At 42.1% G+C, this 23740-nt stretch overlaps 3 protein-coding genes across 3 annotated transcripts; all 3 read right to left on the reverse strand.

The window, feature by feature from the left end:
* Positions 1 to 1129: 1129 nt before the first annotated feature.
* Positions 1130 to 4611, reverse strand: LOC104248311 (serine/threonine-protein kinase AtPK2/AtPK19-like). The gene is made up of 6 exons (XM_009804551.2): positions 3722 to 4611; positions 2493 to 2575; positions 2285 to 2405; positions 1971 to 2144; positions 1715 to 1822; positions 1130 to 1620 (listed from the first exon to the last, which is right to left on the reverse strand). The coding sequence occupies exons 1-6, from the start codon at positions 4307 to 4309 to the stop codon at positions 1336 to 1338; spliced, it is 1359 nt and encodes a 452-aa protein (XP_009802853.1). The 5' UTR covers positions 4310 to 4611; the 3' UTR covers positions 1130 to 1335.
* Positions 4612 to 18384: 13773 nt separating this feature from the next.
* On the reverse strand, positions 18385 to 18957 carry LOC138870926 (uncharacterized). Its single transcript, XM_070148769.1, has one exon. The coding sequence runs from the start codon at positions 18955 to 18957 to the stop codon at positions 18385 to 18387; it is 573 nt and encodes a 190-aa protein (XP_070004870.1).
* A 115-nt stretch (positions 18958 to 19072) lies between these two features.
* On the reverse strand, positions 19073 to 19501 carry LOC138870927 (uncharacterized). Its single transcript, XM_070148770.1, has one exon. It carries the CDS (start codon positions 19499 to 19501, stop codon positions 19073 to 19075), a length of 429 nt encoding a protein of 142 aa, XP_070004871.1.
* Between the last annotated feature and the right edge of the window lie 4239 nt (positions 19502 to 23740).

The raw sequence follows: 23740 nt of genomic DNA on the forward strand, positions 1-23740 counted from the left end.
AGTACAACCTCAGGTTCTAGGGTAAGTAATTGACATGGAACTAAAAAATCTGGGAAACTAACGTCCAATTAAAAGGATGATTTGTTTATTTAGTTTTGTTAAAGTTTACTATTAACACGAAGAAAGAGAGAACAGGCATTAAAATGCTTGAGGTGCTTGGTCAAATACAAGAGAGATGTATAACGTTTCTTGAGCCATAAATCAGTAGGAAAAAACAGACACCTTTATAGTGAAATAGGGAGCAGAATCAGCAACCAGCTAGGTGCAGAGAGAAAGTATCAGATATTAGGCAGAAGAAATAAAAGAATAAGCCATCGTTCAGAATTCCATATGAATTACAGACACTTTCAAGATTATAAGAGTGGCACTCTTCTATTCATATTCATATATACATAACTAGAGTTATGTCCTAACATAGTTCAAAAGAGCACTACTTTACTCATCACAAGATTGACTAATAGTTGGGAATACACCTTCTTCTACATTTCTCAATCAATACTGAATAAGATTGTGCAACCATGTCAACGGATCAAGTAGATCCTCCCACAGACATATCTCCGGTAAAAGGAAATAAAAAACCACAAATCAAACTCATCCCCTAAAGGGTATACACTTGTACACTTCACTAGTGCACCAACACTACTCTTAGTTTGCTCCTATATTCAGTTGTGAAAAAAATGTGCAAAATTCACTAGCATTATGCCGCAAGGCCTTGTATATCCTCTCTTTTCATATATCCAGCATACATAATTTGTACTGATTCATACAGTAGTCATTTAGAGTTCTTGTATACTGAACAACTTTGATAAATTTTCATAACAATTTGAAATTGAAATGTAGGAACTCATCACATAAGTGAGAACTAATGAGCCATACAGTCTGGAATATTAGCAGCTAAAGTTCCACGTCCACTGAATATCCTCTATCCTTTTTTGATCAGACTCACAATTACCATCCTCCATCCCATGATCCTACAATGGTACAACATGATTGTGGTGGAAAAGCTTGTCTGCAAACACATTCTTACACTCTCTTGCAGTAAACATTTTTTCAAGAAAAATACAATTTCCTGAGAGCAGAATCGAATAGGCTTGAGAGGAAACATATAAGGGCATTTAAACACAAGAGCTACGCGATCAAGGACAAATGTTTTATTTCTTACATCTTGTCCCTAAGAAGAATGAGCTTACAATAGTAAACAAAAGAGTTAGAAGAGTTTGCTTTTATCAAGACACAATCTAATCCATATATTTCTCATGATCCTCTCTGTAACAAAGAATGAGTTTACACTAGCAAACAAAAGGAGTTCAAAATTTTGTCGGTATACAATCTTAGTCAACTAGAGGAGAGCCAAGTATTTGGTGCTACATAAGTGTAACCTTGAAAGTGTTCGCCTGCTGTCGGAGTATTTGCAGGTGAGTCATCCGGTGGCATGGTAGTCCAACATTTGTCAAAATTGGCAGTGCAAGCTCTGCCAATTACATCAGGTTTGAACTTAGGCTGTAGTTCTCTCGCATCTAATTTCTTCCAATTGATTGATCGGAACCACTTGTGACTTTTGATCTCATCCCCTCCTCTTGGTCCACTGCCTAACCTTTTTGATGGGTCCTTTTGCAACAACTAAAGGAAAAAATTGGAAGTTGTCATTCAGTTGAATTACAAGCATTTTTCTAAGAAAGTCTGGGCAAGCAGTCAATTGAAAGTCTGTACATACTCCTTTGAGCAGAGAGTGAGCTTCACCGGTCAGACGTGGTAGAAGTTTCACTTTCTCGCTGATGATCTTTTCCTGAAGCTTCTTTCTATTTGAATGTGTGAATGGTGGCTGAAAGAAATGAGAGTCAAAAGTGTTCCAAAAGACCCAACATAAGAAATAAGCTCCATAGAATGTCCAATGAACTGTCTATGCTTTTTGCATTGTTACAAAACTGCATGATTCTAGTGTTCTAACGTTACACTAATACTTAGATTACCTGACCAGTCAGCATCTCATACAGAAGTATCCCAACGCTCCACCAGTCAGCATCTTTATTGTGGCCCTTTGACTGTAAAATCTCTGGAGCCATGTATTCCGTGGTTCCACACATCGAATTTGATCTGCTTGATTCGTCAATCTCTTTTGCCAGTCCAAAATCTGTCAGCATGACCTGGGTGGAAAATGAGAGATGCTTAAGAAGAGGGCAAAATCAACTGCAAAGTTCAAAGGAAAAATGATATATTTTTCTTCTTTTTTCTTTCATTCATCAGCCATGTTCCAGTAGTAAAGTACAGTAGGCAAGGCCGTTACATGTCCATCACCATCCATGAGAATATTTTCAGGTTTGAGGTCTCGGTGCACGATCCCTCTCTGGTGAAGATGTGAAACAGCAGAAACTATCTCAGCAGTATAAATCCTTGCCTGGTCCTCACTACCCAAAACACACCCAAGAGCTGAGTTAGAAAGAGCTGAACGCAATATCATGACTCGTTAGGGAATAAGACATACACAAGGGTACCTGAAAATCCCTTGTCTGTATAGATGATAGAAAAGATGTCCTCCATTTATAAAATCCAAAATCAAGTACAGCTTAGACTTTGTCTGCAGCATATTCCAAAATAAAAGACTTAAGGAAAGACATTGTATAAAAACCACATCATAGGGAAAGAAAGCTTGGTCTGAGACTGTAAAGGCATCAACAAACATTGTTCAATGATTTCAAAGATCAATAGCAAAATCATTAGTATACCAAGGAAAGACAAAATCCGTATAAAAAACCATCGAGAAATATGGAAACTAAGCAGAAAAAATTTACAACAACAGAACTTCAAGAAAGTTATTAAACTTCACGTTAAAATTGTCCAAATAAATCTTCTGGAAGATCGAAGAAAAATCTGCGTCAAAGACAAAGAAAAGTTGGAAACTAAAACAGAAGAAAATCACAACAGAAATTCAACAGGAAAAATGAGCTTAACTCTGAAATTGTCTAAACAAATCTGCTAAAAGATCGTATCGAATACTCAATGAACTGTCTAGATTGTAGACAAAAAGAACAGTCATTCCCCATGAAATCAATTTCACTAGAAATTAATAATGCTAACTACTAATAAAGCTCAAAACTTGCTCCTGTTGTCCCAGCATAAAAAGAAGGCATGGGTGACATTAGAAATCAAACGGATACCAAAAGAGTTTCCTCTTTCTTTGTAAAGACTTTCCCACAGAGAGAGGCAAAAGTAAAAGCGCTCGCCTTTAAAATACCTCCTTAACAGAAAATTAATGAAAGAACAAAAACATAGGCCTAATTTTGAGCTTCTAAGTCAGAACCACATATTCCCTAATTCATAAGATCATCTTGTTCTTGCAGATTAAGAAAAAAGAACCAGTAACATCAATTCAGATTGATGGCTGGAATAACACTTAGCTAACTCCCTTAATGTGGATACACTATTCTCACCAAGATATCCCTTACTATTTATCTATAAAGACTAATTAATATACCCAACGCCAACAACAACAACAACTATGCCGCAATCCCAAGCAAGTTGGGATCGGCTATATGAATCCTCACTTCTCCACTTAAGCTCAACTCACGTCATCATCATACCAAATAAAAATAAAAGTAAAAAGTAAGTTAAATATATATAAATAACAGTAGTAACAGAAGTTCTCTAGCTGTAATTAATATACAGACCAATTCGAAATAGAATAAACAACATGAGCAAGTCCAGTATAAGCTACAAGTATTACCTGAAAAGAGTATCTAAGCTGAACAATAAAAGGGTGCTCAACTTTGGTGAGAATATCCCTCTCAGCCCTCATATAGTCCACATGATTATTCTTTATAATTGTGTCCTTTCTCATCACCTTCATAGCATATATCCCATCATCACTATCACCATCATCACCATAACCCTTCATCTTCACCTGAAAAACCTTCCCAAAAGAACCTTTCCCTATCATCCTCAACATCTCAAAATCCCCTGGCCCTATTTTCCTAACTTCCTTATTATCTCCACTAATTTCAAGATTATGAGTATCAACTTTATCACTACCATTTTCACCCTCAGAATCAACTTCTTGGTGTAAAGGTAGAGTCTTTGATGAGAGAGTGAATCTTGGGGAGGGACCCACAAAAGAGTGGGACCTACTGTGAATGATTTGTGGGTCTGTTAGAAAATTTGAAGACGATGAAGGGGATGAAGAAGTATGAGGACCAAAAACTTCAGAGAAATCAAAGTCTGGATCAGTAGAAGAGGAATCTGGGATTTTGAGGTGGGTGAGTTTACTTGCTAGCATGGAATGAAGGGCCTTTTTTTGTTGAGCTGCAAAGGCCATATTTTGAATTAATTCTTGAAATCCTTTTATCAAGAATCGAAAGCCAGCTGAGAATGAACTCAGGGCAGGCTAAAGAAAGAAAAGGGCTACATCTGGGACTACTTATGGGAAAAAGAAGGAAGAAAGTGAAAAGGTTGTTTGGTCGAAGATGAGTTTATAGGACAAAACAGTGGTTTTAATTTATCACAAGAAATTAAGGTGGCTGATTGATGAGAAAAGGGGAAGTGGGTGATTTGCAAATTATTGATGCATGAACATAGAACATGAACAGAAGAAGACGGAAGAGACAGAGAGAGACACACAAGTGGGAACAGGGAGCTAAAGGAAGTTATTGAAAACGCAAGTTGTGCCGACGCGCGTACGACATGCTTGAACTAACCTCGCCTCGCCTTCCACCTTTTTTGGGTCACTTGCTACTCGGAGCTAATTTTTAAATTATATGTCACCTCTCAATAAATTTTTTTTTGTTTCTCACCCGGTGTCCGATACCCACTTTGGAACCCAACTATATTCGAATTCGCGCCGCGTAGGGCCCCATTCGGGGGAAAGCGCTCCCTATCAAGGTGTATATGGCTAAAATCGAAGAGCGACCGCCCCCTGAAGTCTCGAGGCTCAGCTCGAGGTTCGACCCCGAGAGTTCTCAATGATCGGCCTCGAGGCAGTGCAAATCGATGGCCATGATGGACAAACGGGAAGTTCCCAAGGTACGTGATTAAAGCTGACCAAGTCTATTGGGCTAGTTCAAGCCCGTACCGTGGCATTAAATGGTTGTACCAGCCTCATATCCTTGTAATAAATGTGTCTGTACTATGTTGGGATTCCTCTTATATATAAAGGGAACCCATATCATTTTGTAATATACCACATTTAATACAAGAATATTCTCTGTTTTCTAACTTAAACACATTCTCCCTTGATTCTATTACTTACATTTATTGCTTACATTTATTGTGTTTCATTAATTGTTCTTCATTTATTATTCATTATTAATCATAAAGAGCTCTTATCAAAGCTCTTAGATTTATTACTCATTATTGATCATAAAGAGCTCTTATCAAAACTCTTAGAACTGTTAGTCCTTCATCGGTCGTTCACAGCCTAACACTTAGCTCGACCTCGAGGCCCTGTATAGGCCAGTTCAAGGCCCTGATTCTCAGCCACTTGATTTCCTTGACACACTGCCTTCAAGCTCTTATCTTATTTTCTAGTCTCACACTTAGCATCTACTGCCTAACAACTAGCATAAAAATAAATCACGTATTTTTAGAACCACAAAATTAAATTTAATTGTAATTACCATTTTCAAGGTAAACAGTTTGGCGCCCACCGTGGGGCTAAAAATAATAGTGATTGCTTTTTTGTTGGTTTACTACATAACGAAAGTTATCTTTCACACTTTTTCTTGTCCAAGAATCTTTGATTTCAGGTCAAAATGTCTAACTCCGTGAACGCACATGAAAACAACGATCTTGAGGACCATGGAGAGAATGATGTAGTTGTTCCAGGTATTGGTGTACCACTACAAAACCCTGAGGATGCACCAGAACCAATTCCCGTGGGTGTGGTCTCGCGCAACGCCCAACACGTCGACATAAGCTCCCACACCGCCAGGAGTATACGCCAAGAAAACCAACAAGAAGCCTAAAAAACCCCAGCTCGGGAGGAACGAGAGGTTAGCCTTCATGTCAACTTTGAGATGTTACAGACACAGCAGCTGGCGATTGCTCAGCTGCAAAGCCACCAAAAAATCCCAAGCACAGCGGCACCGGAAGTAGCTCTTCAAGCCGAACAGGTACCAGAAAGGTCAAGCAACAACGGGTAAGCACCCGACCCCGCCATCATAAAGATGCTCGAGGACCTCATAAAGAGGATCTAATCTGGCGAAAAGAAGATAGAAGTCAACGACAAAAAGGTGGAGACCTACAATATAAGGGTCGATCAGATTCCGGGCGCACCCCCGATCTTGAAGGGTATAGATTCAAAGAAGTTCGTGCAAAAGCCATTCCCACAAAATGCCGCTCCAAAGCCCATTCCGAAGAAATTCAGAATGCCCGATCTTCCGAAGTGCAACGAAACCTCGGACCCCAATGAGCACGTCACTGCTTACACTTGTGCGGTGAAGGGCAACGACCTGAGGGATGACGAGATCGAATCTGTCCTGCTAAAAAAGTTTGGAGAAACACTTTCGAAAAGGGCCATGATGTGGTATCACAACCTAGCTCCGAATTCGATAGACTCATTTGCCATACTGGCAGATTCTTTCATAAAGGCACATGTCGGTGCCATCAAGGTGGCTACAAGGAAATCTGACGTCTTCAAAATTAAACAAAAAGAAAACGAGATGCTGCGGGAGTTCGTATCTCGCTTTCAAATGGAGCGAATAGAATTACCACCAGTCTCCGGTGACTGGGCAGTGCAGGCCTTCACCCAAGGTTTGAACGAACGAAGCTCGGTGGCTTCAAAGCAGCTGAAGCAGAATTTGGTTGAATATCCCGCCGTGACCTGGTTGGATGTCCACAACCAATACCAATCAAAGATCAGGGTTGAGGACAACCAACTAAGAGCCGTCTCGGGCTCAGTATATCCTACCAGGCTTCCGGCAAAGGAACCAAGGCAAAACAAAGAAAGGTACCAACTATACACCGAAGATAGAAGAAACGCCCCAAGGCGTAACATACCCCAAAATGATCGAAGGACAGATCGAGGTCAGAATCCTCGGGGACTCGCAAGCAGAGCTAGATTCGACAGACACACAGGATCGACAGAGGCACCCCGCTTGTCTGAATACAACTTCAACGTTGACGTTTCGGACATCGTATCTGTCATCGGTAAAATCAAAGACACCAGGTGGCCAAGACCTATACTATCAGATCCATCAAAGAGGAACCCTAACTTAGTGTGCGAATTTCACAGCACACACGGTCATAGTATCGAAGATTGCAGACAGCTCCGAGAAGAAGTAGTTCGGCTACTCAGCAAAGGGCGAGTTCCTTAGCGACCGATCCAAAAATCAGTTCCGGGAAAGAGAGGCGAATAGGAAAAATAAAACAGATGAACCACAACATGTCATCCACATAATCGTCGGAGGAATCGACATCCCGCAGGAACCCATTGTCAAAAGAAAAAAAATATCCATCACCAGGGAGAAGCGAACTCGGGGTTATATACCCAAAGTTGCTCTCACATTCAGCAATGAGGACATCGAGGCCCTGTCTCAACCTTATAACGATGCCTTGGTAATTTCTTTTCTTGTGAATACATTCCAAATTAAGCGTGTGCTTGTGGATCCAAGTAGCTCAACCAACATTATCATTTCGAGGGTGGTGGAGCAGCTCGGACTGCTCGACCAGATCGTGCCCGCCTCTCGAGTCCTCAATGGATTCAACATGGCGAGCGAAACAACGAAAGGTGAAATCACCCTCCCGGTCAATGTGGTCGGCACGACCCAAAATGTCAAATTTCATATCATCGAAGGAGACATGAGGTACAACGCCTTGCTCGGAAGGCCATGGATACACTGCATAAGAGCAGTACCATCAAACCTTCGTCAAATGATGAAGTTTCCGATGAAGGACGAAATAAAAACCGTGTATGGGGAACAACATGCAGCGAGAGAGATGTTCACGGTGCGCGATGTGGCACCGACATCGATGCCTTCAACATCGAATGAGCCAAAGGATAAGCAAACAGTGAAGCAGTAATCACGAGACACATTCTCGGCTACACCAGAATAAAACAAGCAAAGGACTGTGCCGCATCCTCGGAGCAAACGTTTGAAGCATATCGAGGCTCAAAGCGCCATCACCACTAAGGTATAATTGTCTCCCTTTTTATTTACACCTTACACTAACCTTTGTGCAGGTGTCCGATCAAAACAGTTGAAGCGATGTCTAGCTTGAACACCTTAGGTTCCAAAACATACAATGCACTCTTTTCCTTTGGTCGGATTTTATCCCAAGAAGGGTTTTACCGGCAAGGTTTTTAACGAGGCAACATCTATATGCTACCTAAGGAGAACTTAACAAGTATTCAAGGCTTCTCTTCAATCAACCTCGAACACTGGAGGGGCATCCCCCCAAAATACCACCTTCCCGAAGAAGTCAAGATAAGCCAAAAAGGGTCTCGATAGGAAAATGATATATCGGGCCAAACGGTCGAATGAACCGTGCCCGCATAGAATAATTGAACCCTTGACGACGAAAACATGTATACTTGTACCAAGTAATCAAAGAATATTTTCCCTCCATCAAAACGCTTTGCACTTCAAAGAAGTATGCTACTTTTACGAGAAACGGCTCTAGAGCCAAAAAGTCTCCCGAACACTCGGGGACTGACATCAAAAACATAAAGCCATATGACCTTCGGGTCGGAAACTTCGGACTCGTAAGCCCTCGATGAGGCAACACCAAGTTTACAAAGAACGACTCTAGAGCCAAGAAATTTTTGACGTCTCGGGGACTGTCGTCGACTGACATCCCATCGAGATATCAGAAACTCAAGGCCGTAAGACCCCCAACGAGCAACCTCGAGCCCGAAAGACCTCCATATGGCAATACTAGAAAATGTAAGACCTCCACGAGGCATTATCAATAGTATAAAACCTCTATAAGGCACCGCCAAAACTGTAAGACCTCAAGCAACACATGAGTTACACTTGTACCAAGTAACCAAATCTGTAAGACCTCAAGCAAGGAATGTTAAAAATTATAAGAACTTACAAAAGGCATAAATCCCGATCTTAAAGTTAAGGTTATAAAATCGAACTTGCAAGAACCTTAAAAGGGCATACCCTCGATGTAAATGCCGAAACTCCTTCACTCGGGGACTGAAAGGCTACAACCAAATGCAATGACTACGGTCACAAGGCTCTGGATAAACTCACATGACTCGGGGACGCCTGACCACCGCTATAAAATCATAGGCCTTCAAATTACTTCAAAAATACTTCGAAAAGAACCGGTTAATGAGGCTACCCTCAGCATAAGCAAAAGAGCTTCGATCATGTCAGCTCCAAAAAACTGGCTTCGAAACAATTCAGCCATCGAGTGAAACCTTCTGAGGTGCTCCTTTGTCGATGCATAACGGCTCATAATCGAGGTTCTTATCGAACCGTCAAAGAGTCCGGCGAACAAAAAAATTTCAAAAAAGTCTTTAACGAGGGAAAAATAAAGCCTGTATAAAAGGTCATACCGACCAACGTGTAAGAGCCCAAATGCCAGCCTATATTAAGATGTCGTACCGACCCAACGCGTAAGAGCTCAGATGCCAGCTTACATTAGAGGTCGTATCGACCCAACGCGTAAGAGCCCAGATGTCAGCTTACATTAGAGGTCGTACCGACCCAACGTGTAAGAGCCTAAGAGCCAGCTTAAATTTTGAAAACTTAAGGGTCAATAAGCTCGAGTCGAAATCCGACTCGAAGACTAAGCCCGAAACAGTCAACTAAAAATGCCTAAAGGCATATGCGTAAGAGCCTACGAGCCAGCCCAACAAGCCTCAAGGTCGATTTGCAAACCTAAGGGTTTCACCTCGAAGTCCAGTTCACCTGGACAATCATCGACAAACATATAAATTCAAAACAAAGAAAGACGTGCACAAATAGAGGGAAATGCATGAAAGATGAAATCGAAAGGTTTCCTTTTATACGTATACGTGAAAAAATACAAAAGCTCCATTTACAAAGTTTTCTAAAAATACTATACAAAGAATCAAAAAGAAAAAAGCCTAGTCTATTTTCCCCTTGGGGACTGCGGCCCTATCGGTCTCTTCTCCATTATCTTCGGCACCATATATGAGGAATTTCGCGTCGTCTTCATCCGCCTTGGCATGCGCTATCTCTTCCGAGAGATCGACGCCCCTAGTGTGAATCTCTTCGAGGGTTTCCCTCTGAGATTTGCACTGGACATATTCATTGCTTCTACTCTCTCGATCGGAAGCACATCTCAACTCAACCCGAGCTTCGGCAACATATTTTAAATAGACGGCCACTTTCATGTCGGCCTTAGCCTGAATCTCTTCAGCTTCAGCCCGGGCGTCCACGATCTTGACCTTCATCTCCAAAAGGTCGGACTCGAGCCTTGCAATCTTGCTCGTCTAAACCGAGTTGTTGTCACGGACGTTCCGGAGCTGCACCTCTAGGGCGGAAACCTTGGCCAAAGCATTCTTCTTGGCCGCAATATGGGCATCTATCTGAGCCCTTAGTTCGTTACATTCATACTTGGCTTGGCCAACCTCACCCCAAAGGCACTCCAGATCCTCTATCTTGCTCTGCAACTGAAGTATCAAAATATTAATCTCTGAGGATAGAAGAAGAAGCATGCATTCCCTCAGAGCAAGGGTTACCTGTTTCTCAAGGTGGCTTTCATAGTTCAGGCTTCGATTCGCCTCGTACCGAAGGTGCGTCAACTCTTTTCCCTTTTTATCACAAAGAAGCCTGAGGGATTTCTCCCCATCCAAGGCTTTCCTCAACCTGGCTTCACAGCGGAGCAGCTCGGACTTGAGCTTGTCAATGGCCTATGAAAAAGAAGCTCAATGAGAAAACAAAAATGTAAAATTAAAAAACTAACAAAGTCAACCAAAGCTCACCAAAAAACAAAGCCGCTGAGCCTCCTCAAAGGTTGAGCGTGCATCTACTGGCCTGGCCTTACCGGCATAGTTGAACCGATCTCGGTAGGGACATGGTCGCTTGAGACCCTGCTTGATTTAGGCCGCCCCTAGTTTCGAACATCCCTCGAAGTACCTTCGACATGAGGCGAGGATGACGGCTGAACACTTGTATCCCTAGAAGTACCTTTGACGGGAAGGGAAGACGACGGTAAAGGAGGAACCATTTTTCCGAGGCTAGAAGCCTCAGATGCCGCATGCCCAGATGATACATCTCCTTTGAGCCTCTGAGTAGGGCTTGCCTCGCTATGAGAACCCTCGTCCTTCGAGGACTCCTTCCGTTTGTTATCAGTCCTCGACCTAGAAGTCGACGGTCCTTTCTCCTCCCCGATGGGACACGACCTCATCTCAGAAAATTCTCCAATGCCTGCGGTGACGGAGTTAGTACATATAAAAGAAAGTACCTTTCAAAGAAAACAAGCCACATAGCACGTACCGTGGTGTTTTGCCTCCCATCTACCCTTGGAAAGATCTCGCCACGTACGCTCATCGTAAGTCGAGCAAGTTGCCAGTTTGCGAGACCAATCCGCCAGGCCAGGAACCTCGTATGGCATCCACGGGATTGTTGCAAAAAAGAATAAAGCATCTTTATAGAATCTTCCTCCACTATGAACAAAAATAATAAGAACATAAGTGTACCACTTACGTGCAAAATTCCATTTCTCAGGAAATAGGAGGAACTTTGCGGGGATAATATCAACGGTCCATACTCGGACGAATCGACTCATCCACCCTCGGTCCGCGTCTTCTTCATTGCTGGCAACAAAGGGCCGGGTGGATCGACGTCGCAAAGTAATCAGGCCTTGGTACTGCAAAGGCCGGTATAATCTAATAAGATGGCTGAGGGTGAACTCGAGCCGGTTTTATCTGCAAAATACCTTATCATCAACACTATCCTCCAAAACGATGGGTGAACCTGTGCTAGGGTAACCTGATATCTACTACAAAATTTGAGCACGACCCTATCGATAGGGCCCAATGTAAAGGGGTACGTATATACGTTCAAAAACCCCTCGACATGAGCCATGATGCTCTCTTCCAGGGAAGGTACCTGCCGTACCACCTTTTTCTCCCCATCCACAGTCTTTTCTAACTGCCTCGAGGTGTTCCTCCCCTATTGAGGAGATAAACCTCGATGCATGCTCCTGATGGACCTGAACATTGGGAGGTCTCTCTAACGCAAAGTCCCTCCTCGAGACAAAGCACCTCAAAGTTAGCTCACCAGACATTGGCGGTGTACCACTGGCCGAGAGCGAAATAGAGGCGGAATTCTCCTCTCCTTGGTGAATAGATTTGGACGTAGCAGCCATGGCTATGGTAAAATAAAGAAAAGGAAGATGAAGACTTGGGCGAAAGCTTTGATTTTAAATGTTAAGAGAACTGGCGCAAAAAATAAGAGCTCTATGAAAGGGATAGTTATTCAAAGTAGCGGAGTCCCCAGATAAGAAACAAGCAAATGCATATAAGAGCAAGCAACGCCTGTTCGCCTATCCTGGAGGCCAATTAATTCTGACCATGTTAGCACCAATTTTGAGGAAGTGTACCGGTGGGGCCACCCCAGTCACTTTGCAACTGTGTCACATAAATGACATTGTCATACGATGCTCGGGAGCCATTGAGACCCTCAGGACTTCTATTACTACAAGCATCGACTCTAAAAAAGCTATCGACCTAATCTCGAGATGGTGCCCGATATCAAGGGCCCCGATTACTCCAAGTATGGGCTCCGAAGAGCCAACATCAAAGTTCAAAGGCTAACTTCGCGTAAACACTGAAGTATGAAACTCAAAGACTTGAAGCAAAAAAATCTTTTACATTCTCAAAAAATATATTTACAAAGGGGGGTCTTTACAAAACCTTTCCCCCCGAGAAATTCATGCACAAAAAAGAAATGGGGAAGACGATGTGAGTCTATTTTTCACCCTCACTACTCTCTGGATCATCTCCGGAACCCTCGCCCGAAGTGGCTAAAAATGCCGATTCATCCTCCAAGATTCGGGCTTCCTCAATTTCAGCTGAGAGATCAGTGTCTTTGGTGCTTGCTTCCTCGAGAGACTACCTACTTGCTTGCGAACGAGCATAAGCAACGGCCCGAGTCATCTTCTTCTTGGCCTTCTCCAATATCTCTCTAGCCCGATCATTTGCGGTGGCTACATCTTTCATGTATGAAGACGCATTTTCTTTGGCCTCAGACTTGGCCAAAGATAGTGCAGTAGCCTCCTTCTGAGCACTCCGAAGAAGACCATGGATCGATGCCAGCTCCACCGCAAAAGGTCTCTCTCCGAGGTCACGACCTCATTTTTCCCTCTCAGCTCGAGGATCTCCGCATTCTTGGCTGCAACCTCTTCCTGAAGTTGCCCCACCAGGGCATCCTTTTGCCCAATCTACAAAGGCAAAACAAGTTGGTGAGAATCGAATTATAAGAATAAAAAGGTGAGTTTATGGATGCCATGTAACCTGCTCAGCAAGGCCAGCCCTTTCATGGCGCACTCCCTTCAAACTCGCCCAAAGCCCGCTTAACTCCTCCCCCTTTTGGGCAAAAGAGGCCTCCTACTTCTTCAGCACCTAGGTGAGCTTTTCGATCTCCTTTCCGCAGCATGAAACTCATCTTGAAGCCTAGAAATTGTATGGTCATACATTTTCTTAGCCTACCACAACACAGAAAAGTTAGAAAGTCAAGAACAAAGATTTAAAACACAAATGATATGTCAAGAGTATCACCTGCTGCTGAAGCCTCTCCGCCTCCTCGAGAGCAATGGGAGCATCAAGATTAATGTTTTCATCAACTCCGTCGAAGAGGTCTCCGAGCATATCTTCCCCTCCATGAGAGGCCCCACATCGGCGGTATCCGGGTCCTGTGCATCCCTGATTTCCCCCAGTGAGTACGAAGGGACCAAATTAAGGCCACCCAGAGCATTAATTTCTCTAAGGGTCTCATCTTGCACCCGAAAAACTTCGGGTTCAGGCCCTCCGAAATCACCAGCCGCGGGTTCATCGGTACGGACGGTACCATGTTTGACTTGAAACTCGGGGACTATGCCCGAACCTTCCTCGAGGGTCTCCTCAGCACGGGTTTGGTTCGTTGTCACACCTCCTTTTTTACACACTCGAAGGTGGATATAAGGGAGTTTTTCCAATTTAAGTGACATCATTCGAAATGGGATTATTTATTCATTTTTTATTCAGAGTCGCCACTTGGGATAGTTTGTTTTCTGGTGTCCCAAGTCACCGGTTTATTTTAAAATCCCAAATCGAGGAAAATTCGACTTTCCTTTTTGAAGTCTGCGAACCAGAAATTCTGAATAAGGAATTATGTTAACCGGAGGGAAGGTGTTAGTCACCCCCGGATTTTGTGGTTCTAGCACGGTCACTTAAACTATCATAAATGGCCTATTATCTGATTTTAAATACATGCTTTAGCCTATTGTGTAATTTTAAACTATTAACCGCTTTTAATTAATTTTAAGGAAGATTCAATGTTATCTAAAACGCGTCTTTGGACCACGCCACATGAAATGCACCCGCGGTCCGCGACACATTTATTTAACGTTGTCGAGATTTAGATTTGGGTCACATGAAATGCACACCCGAGTTTAGGAAAGTAATTTTTCTTTAATAGCGCGCCTAAAACAACTACGCATTTTCTATTTTTGCGAGGGCCATGGAAAATTCAACTAAATGGCACGCCTCAAATTCTAAAGAGTTAAAATTAATTAAGTGAGGGCTATGAGTTTTGGGATTTTATTGTGGGGACATATTATTAAAAGGAAGGATGGGCCAGCTATGCCATGGGCCTAGCCGATTCAAACCTATTTAGCCTAAAATCTGGCACTTTTATGTAACCCCAACACATGACTCATATGTAATTCTTGAAGATAAACTTCAACGACCCCATTTATTTATAAAAAAAATCAACTCAATTAGAAACTATCACATGTTTCCGAGATTATTTCTTATGCTTGAAGTCTAAATCATCCAATTAAAACTTACTGGATATTTTAACTATTTTCTAAGCTAATTCCAAATGAAGTAAATAAGTCAAAGGAAAACAACTAACTACTAAACTAAAATAAAGCATTTGAAAGCAGCACATTAAACGGCCAAACAAATCAAGAACGATGACACGTATAACTAAATAAATCGAGAACAATGGCACATATAATTAAAGACAAATAAATAAATAAATAAATAAAAACATGGATTTATCGAGAAGAAAGTGTACAGGGATGGACCTTTAACTAGCTTTTCTTTTTCTACTTCTGGGCTTTTGACCTCAAATGAGGACCTACGAACAAGACCTCGACAAACCGGAAAAAACTCGAGCTAAACCCCAAAAATGAGATCAATGGACAAAATACAAAGCTGCTGCGTTTTTGCCATTTTTGGCTGGATTTCGGACTGAAATAGTAATGTTTTGGAGGTTGTTCGACTGGAATTTTTGGTGGTGAAGGAAGTTGGTTTACTACTGGTTTTAATGGAGTTCAGAAATGGCGTCGCCGGTGGTTGGTTTCCGGTGAGGTTCTTGGGAGATGAAGAAGATTAGAGTGTAGTCCACAAATCTGTTCGAACCGCTGGTCCGTGTGGGGTGCGACGAAGAAGATGAGGTTCCAGGGGGGGAGTCCTTGGTCTGCGGTTGTCAGATCTGCGTTCCTGCGGCTGTCAGCTTTTCCTAGTCTAGTTTTTTTTTTCTTTTTTTTTTCTTTTTGTGTATATCAGCTACTCCCTTTGTTATTACACTAATCCTTCTTTGTTAGGTAGCTATTTTCAGGTGTTGGCCTTTGTCAAAAATGATGGAATTGGCTGATTCGTAAGGTTTTTAGGCGTGAGATTTTGAGAAAACAATGGAGGAAGAAGAAGGGAGTTGTTTGCTCCAGCTGAAGCAGGCGCCATTTTTTTCTGTCTGTGCAAGGGTCTCCTTTTTGGCCGATTAGCGTTAGCTTTTGTAGGGGTAGGGTCTAGGTTTATATTTTGTATTTTTTGCTCATTAGTCCCCAGGTCTTTTGTGTATTAGGTCCTTAGGGTCTTTTTTATTTATTTTTTATTCCAAAGACGAGTCTAGAAGGGTCCCTAGGATTAGCTTAATGGGTATTTGGATATTGAGCTTAAGGAATGGGCTAGAAACATGGGCCCTTATGACTAGCTATGTTTAAAATTAGCTTGATTAACTAAAAATATTATCAAAAATATTAATTAGCTCTACTTAAGTAAAAATAATTATTAAAATAAGATTGACCATTAAAATAAAACTTTTTTTTTGGTATTTTTTCAAGATTAAAACAAATGACTACAAAATATTAATAAGCCTATTTTTTGTAATTTTCGTTTTCTTGTAATAAAATAAAAGTAAAAGAGTAAAACTGAGTTGAAATAGCTATATTAGGCCTAAGTTAAATATTTACATGCTAAAATATGAAAAATCTTGGGGAGGGTCAAAAATCACATGTCTACAACTGCCCCTCTTTGACTGGAAACAACAACAACAACAACCCAGTATAATCCCACAAGTGGGGTCTGGGGAGGGTAATATGTACGCAGACCATACCCCTACCCCGGGGGGTAGAGAGGCTGTTTTCAGGAGACCCTCGGCTTAAGACATCAACAAGAGACGATAAGTTAGTACTATTAATAGACTCATACTAAAAATAACATACAGTGCACACCATAACATAAAATAACAAAATAGCAGCAATATAAGAAATATAGGAAATACGAAATAGATGAAAGGTATACTAATATCCAAAAAATAACTCCCTGTATCGATAGCTGATCAGTAACATTCTAAGATTACCTCATAACTAGCTAGTCACACTCTAGTGCGCTGTAGAAACATCCACAGCTTCCCCCTAACCTACAACTTTAATGCTCGACCTCCACAATCCCCTATCAAGGGCCATGTCATCAGTAATCCTAACACGTGCTAAGTCCTGCCTTATCACCTCTCCCCAATACTTCTTAGGTCTCCCTCTACCTCTTCTCATGCCCACCACAGCCAGTCACTCACACCTTCTCACCGGTGCATCAGTGCTCCTCCTCTGAATGTGCCCGAACCATCTGAGTCTTGCTTCCCGCATCTTGTCCTCTATGGGGCCACACCCACCTTCTCTCGAATATCTTCATTCCTAATCTTATTCATCCTTGTATGCCCGCACATCCACCTCAACATCCTCATCTCTGCTACTTTCATCTTCTAGGTGTGTGAGTTCTTAACCGGCCAACACTCAGTCCCATACAGTATTGCAGGCCTAACCACTGCTTTATAAAACTTACCTTTTAGTAACGGTGGAACTTTCTTGTCACACAGGACCCCCGTCGCTAACCTCCACTTCATCCAACCCACCCCTATACGGTGTGTGACATCCTCGTCGATCTCCCCGATCCCCTGAATAACTGACCCAAGGTACTTGAAACTACTCCTCTTAGGGATGATTTGAGAGTCAAGCCTCACTTCCACACCCGCTTTCGTCGGCTCAGCCCCAAATTTGCACTCGAGGTATTCCGTCTTCGTCCTGCTCAACCTGAAACCTTTAGACTCAAGGGCATGTCTCCAAACCTCTAGCCTTTCGTTGACGCCGCGACGTGTCTCATCAATTAGGACTATATCATCAACAAATAGCATGCACCATGGCACCTACCCTTGGATATGATGCGTTATGGCATCCATCACCAGGGCAAATAGGAAAGGGCTGAGTGCAAACCCTTGGTGCAACCCCATAACAACTGGAAAATGCTCAGAATCGCCTCCTACTAACTTAAACCGAGTTTTAGCTCCTTCATACATGTCTCTAATCACCCTAATGTAGGCTACCAGAACCCCTTTAGCCTCTAAGCAGCTCTATAAGACCTCCCTAGGAACCCTGTCGTATGCTTTCTCTAGATCAATAAACACAGTGGGGAGATCCTTCTTCTTATCCCTGTACTGTTCTGCCATCCTCCTAATAAGATGGATAGCTTCTGCGGTAGATCGCCCCGGCATAAACCCGAACTGGTTGTCTGAGATAGACACCGTCCTTCGCACTCTCATCTCTACCACTCTCTACCAGACTTTTATGGTATGACTCAGTAATTTGATACCTCTATAGTTGTTACAGCTCTGGATATCGCCTTTGTTCTTATACAACAGAATCATTGTACTCCACATCCACTCTTCAGGCATCCTATTAGTCTTGAGTATCACATTATACAACCCAGTAAGTCATTCCAATCCTGCTCTACCCACACACCTCCAAAGTTCAACCGGAATTTCGTCTGGCCCGGTAGCTCTGCCCCCCCATCTTACGCATTGCCTCGATGACCTCATCGACCTCAATGCCCCTACAGTAGCTTAATTCATGGTGGATGTCGGCGTTCCTCAATCCTCCTAGTATAATATCCTGATCCCCTTCTTCATTTAGAAGTTTATGAAAGTAGGTATGTCATCTCCTCTTAATCTGGTCATCCCTCATCAAAACTTTGTCGTCCTCATCTTTTATGCACCTTACCTGGTCCAGATCCCGTGCCGCCCTCTCTCTTAGCTTAGCGAGTCGGAATAACTTCTTCTCCCCGCCTTTGTTTCCTAGTTCCTCATACAAACGAGCAAACGTTGCCGTCTTAGCCTCCGTTACTGCCATTTTCGCCTCCTTTCTAGCTACCTTATATCTCTCCCTATTCGCTCTCTTCTCCTCCTCGCCAGTGCTCCCTACTAACCGCAGGTAAGCTGCCTTCTTCGCTTCCACTTTACTTTGGACAATTGCATTCCACCACCAGTCTCCTTTATGGCCACCGGCGCGGCCAGAAGCTAACCCCAATACATCTCTCGCCGCCTTCCTTATACAGTCTGTCATCGTCAACCACATAGTGTTTGCGTCCCCACTACTTCTCCAGGCTCCCATTTCCGATAACTTTCCTTCCAACTCCTGAGCTTTATCCTTAGTCAAGGCACCCCACCTAATCCTCGGGCGGCCTCGTATTGACCTCTTCTTCCTCCTTATCATAATGCCAAAGTCCATCACCAAAAGCCTATGTTGTGTTGCAAGGGTCTCACCCGGGATAACTTTGCAATCCACGCACCACCTTCTATCACCTCTTCTGAGGAGGAGATAGTCAAATCTGAGTCTTCGCTACCTAGTTTTGGTAAGTAACCAAATACTCCTCCCGCTTTGGAAAACTTGAGTTCGCAATCGCTAGATCGAATGCCTTGGCAAAGTCCAACAGCAAAGTGCCCCCTCCATTTTGCTCCCCGAAACCAAAGCCGCCATGTACCTCAGTATAACCACCTGCAGACGACCCAATATGACCATTAAAATCTCCTCCTATGAATAACCTCTCGGAAGGCGGAATACTACAAACGATGTCGTCCAACCCCTCCCAAAAGCGCCTTTTAATCTCCTCATCCAAGCCTACTTGCGGCGCGTACACACTAACATTATTTAAAGTACACTCACCCACCACCAATTTAATAGTCATTAGTCTATCATTCACCCGTCTGACCTCTACCACCGACTCTCTAAGATGGCTATCAACCAGAATCCCCACTCCATTCTTACCCCCCATGACTCCAGAGTACCACAACTTATACCCATCCGCGTTTACCGCCCTCGTTTCGACCCACCTAGTCTCCTGGACACACACTATATTAATCTTCCTCTTCTGAAGGATCTTCGCCAACTCTATAGACTTACTCGTTAGCGAACCTATGTTCCATGTCCCGATTCTCAACCTATATGCTCCTTTGACCCCATACCTCCCCTGCCTCTCGTCCCAGTCCCTGAACCCGGCCCCCCACTCTGCCCCATCCGCGGACATGCCCTTAATCTATCATTCCCGACTGCAGCTACTACTCCTACGACAAATCTAAAGAATAGTCGCTAGTGCTCAGCGGACAACGAGTCAAACTAGAGGAAACACGTAACTGCAAGTACACTAGTTGAATGATCGAACTATTGCGAACTAAAGTAACAACAATTTAGCTAACACCAAAGGGGGAACAGTAGAACGGGAGGTACCAAGTCCCGAGGACCAAACCTGTGTTGAATTGTTGTACTCGATGTAGTTGCACGCTAACTCACCGCTACCCACCGCTCTTTGCTGACGCTCGTCCAGGTTGCTCTTATTTGCTAGTGCTCGTGGGCCCAACTTGTCTCTAACAACTTGGAGAATTTCCCTGAAAAATACAGCAAATACCCCGATCCAAAAACCAAAAAGGGTTGTCACCGCTACCACTGGTGTAGCCCTGACAATAATAAGGGAAATGAAGCTAGGCTTCAACAGACACAATGTTTATACAGTATATGGACGGTAAGGAACAAAAATTTAATTGCACACAATGAAAAGAATAAATAAATAAAAATCAAATCATTAGTTGTTTTAACAGATACCCCAATTCGATTCTTGGAAAAAAAGGATAAGGATTGAACACGTTGGAGCTTTAACAAATTCAAAGAATCTTGAACAAAATGGAAGAAAAGGGAAAAAAACATTCTTTTAAAATAGGCCGCACCTTCTTTTCAAAATTAAACAAAAATTGGAAGAAACCCAAGATTTATATACATACAAAGATTTAAAAAAACAGCCAAAAAGAGCAGAAATTAAAAGTTCTTACAATATTCTGCAATAGATGTAACTTTCTTGAGATTTAATGTTGTGAAAATGTGTGAACTATTGATGTGCTTACCTTAGAAGTGAGGTAACTGAAGAAACAGAGAAAGGAGAAAGAGACGGGAAGTAGGGGCATATCTGACCAGTTTAGAAGAGGGAGAGGAGGGGATGGAGGAAGAGAGAGAAGAAAAGGATGAGAAGAGAAAGATATAGAGAACCATAGGGGGGGGACTTACCTGTATCCGGTGAGAGGTCGCCGGATTTACACCGGCGTGGTAGTGATCCTACGACGGGAACGATAAAGTAACGGAAGGGATAAAAATAATCTAATACAATTACTTTGACAATGATACTAAATACGTCTTATAAGCATGTGATTTCCCTCTTTGACTGGAAAGACGAAGTATTTTCAGACAAAGAACGACTAGACAGGTTTTTTGACCCGACCCTTATTTGGAGAGACTAAAACTAAGAGAAAAGGGAAATGTAACCGAGCCCTGGTATCTGAGATGCCTACATATCCTTGGCTATAAAGGAATCAGGCCACGTGTAGTTCAGAAGTGAGTGAGATGATGGAGTGTGCCGAGGTGGAGAGCCGATTGAGGTGCCGTCGAGGTTCCGGTCCGCAGTCCCGTTATTACATCAAAATCAAAAATGTAAAAGACTAACTAAACATATCAGCTATGAGTTACAAGATTCCTCTCTATGAGTTTTCTGAAACTTAATCTTGAGTCTTGGTTGGTTCTTCATGCGGACTCTGATCTGAATCTTGATGCTTGTTAGCTGCAGGTGTTGGTTCAATCTTCTTCAGCTTTTCAAATCAAGACGGGACATGCAGAGCTTGTGACCTCAACCATGTCTTGAGCAGCTCACATCTTTCATTAACTTCTACATTTGGATTCACTTCTTGTCTTTCTTTTTTTTTTATTCTGGATTGCGATTAACTTCTGTTGATCATCTCGGACTGCTGACTCGCATTCTTGATGCAAGTTTCTTTTGTTGCTGACCTGTATTGCATTCTGAGTTGAATTCTCTTATTTTTCAGGCAGGCGCCTGATTGCTGAACTTGAACCGTCTTCTCTTGTTACTTGACACTGTTTTCCCTTGCACCTTGAACTGTTTTCCCTTGAAACTTGAACTGTCTTCCTTCGAAACTACTTTTCCTTGAAACTTGAACTATCTTCCTTTGAAACTGTTTTCCCTTGAAACTTGAGTTGTCTTCCCTTGTTCTCCAGGTGGGCGCCATATTACAAACAAACAGACAAAATAAAAGAAATTTTTTCTGCCCCAGTTTGCACTAGGAAGATTTGTGAGTTGTTAGCAAAATTATAAATCACTTGTACTATTGATGCAATGATGAGAGTAAACTAAAGAATAAACTGGGAAAACTATAAACTAAGCTTGACTAAAGTAAAGACTGACCCTATTCTCCAGGTGGTACCCCTGATTTCAAGAAAACTAAACATTGATAACTTAAGAAAACTAAAAATTGACCCTTTTTTTTTCAAATCCAGACTTCCTTTTTTTTTTCAAAATATACAAGGAGAAAATTCGTCAGACTAGGTTTTCTATCTTAGGAGAAAGATTCATCAGACTAAGACGTTAATCCTAGGAGAAAATTCATCAGACTAGGTCCTTTTTCTCTTCTTTTTTTTTGTTTTTTTTGGTATCTTAGGAGAAAGATTCATCCGACTAAGACGTTAATCCTAGGAGAAAATTCATCAGACAGGTCTTCTATCTTAGGAGAAAAATTCATCAGACTAAGATTTTGATCTTTAGAGAAAGTTCATCAGACTAGGTCCTCTTTTTGTTATCTTAGGAGAAAGATTCATCAGACTAAGACGTTTATCCTAGGAGAAAATTCATCAGACTAGGTTTTGTATCTTAGGAGAAAAATTCATCAGACTAAGACATCTATCCTGGGAGAAAATTCATCAGACTAGGTCTTCTATCTTAGGAGAAAAATTCATCAGACTAAGATTTTGATCCTAGGAGAAAAGTCATCAGACTAGGTCCTTTTTCTCTTCTCTTTTTTTTTTGTTTTTTTTGTTTTTTTCTTTTTTTTTTCTCTTTTTGAATCATTTTCCTTGCACCGCTTTGTTCCTGTTTCATACAAAGAAAAAATTGTCAGTTTTGAAAATGGTGGTCGGTTTGTGGCCTTGAATCTTGCACAGCTTGGCTTCTGCTCAATCAGCTTAAGTCGGCTTCAAGAGACTTTTGCTCTGCATCAACCCTAATTGTTTCACACTTAGTACCATTTGTATTTATGGCTCAATCAACCTTATCCCAACTGGAGATCTTTCCTTAGGTGACATTTTCCGATATCTTTGAATGACTTCCTGGTTTTTGAACAATTTGTCTGTCAGAGAGAATCACAAGTTATCTTTGATTGTGCCAAGTAGGCAGACAAGAGTCTTGGGGAGGAGCTTTTGCATGAATCCTTAAGGCATGTTGACTGTAACAATTGATTGTGCTGGCCAAATTTACTTTGTGCAACTGAAAAGCTGGTAGCAGATTTTGAAATCTTTTCTTACTTGTTTTGACAAGGACTGACTCAGAGTGAAGGACACAATGATGCAAATAAACGAATATTAACAAGAAATGCCCCCGGTCATAAGGACAGAAGGAAGAGTTTTTTCTTCCTTTTTTCTCTTTTTTTTTCAATAACTAGTCTTAATGGTCATGACATGCATTTTGGACTCAACGGCCTGATCTATTAAACTAATCCAATCTTCCCTTTTGTCATTCTTATGACCTTTGAAGTCGGGCTTGTTCGTGTCAATCTTTCGCATCATCTTCACGACTCACTTTCGACTAGTGGTGCCCCGAGGGGTTTTCACCAATAAGTCTCTCTCATTTGTTCATCTTTGCTTACATTCGCCTTACAGTGCCCGTGGGGGGTTTCACTAGTAAGACTCTCTCATTTTTCTTTTTCTTTTCTTTTTCTTTCTCCTTCTTTCTTGGTGAGCAACTTGACAGTGTTCTATGTCGCATGACAACCGTTGCTCATTGCATGCTTCTCTTAATATTCTTGAAGGCTTACCGAGAGGTCTTATTGGGAAGGTTTTTGGATAGGGTTGGAAAGAAAGGTAGGTATGAAGGCTCAAAGTAGACTCAAAATGATGGGGTTATAGACTTACAACTCTTGGAATCGACTCTTTCAAAAGTGAAATAAAATATCTGCCCCAATTTCAG

Source organism: Nicotiana sylvestris, chromosome 6 (genome assembly GCF_000393655.2).
Source record: "Nicotiana sylvestris chromosome 6, ASM39365v2, whole genome shotgun sequence".
NCBI classification, from domain to species: Eukaryota; Viridiplantae; Streptophyta; class Magnoliopsida; order Solanales; family Solanaceae; genus Nicotiana; species Nicotiana sylvestris.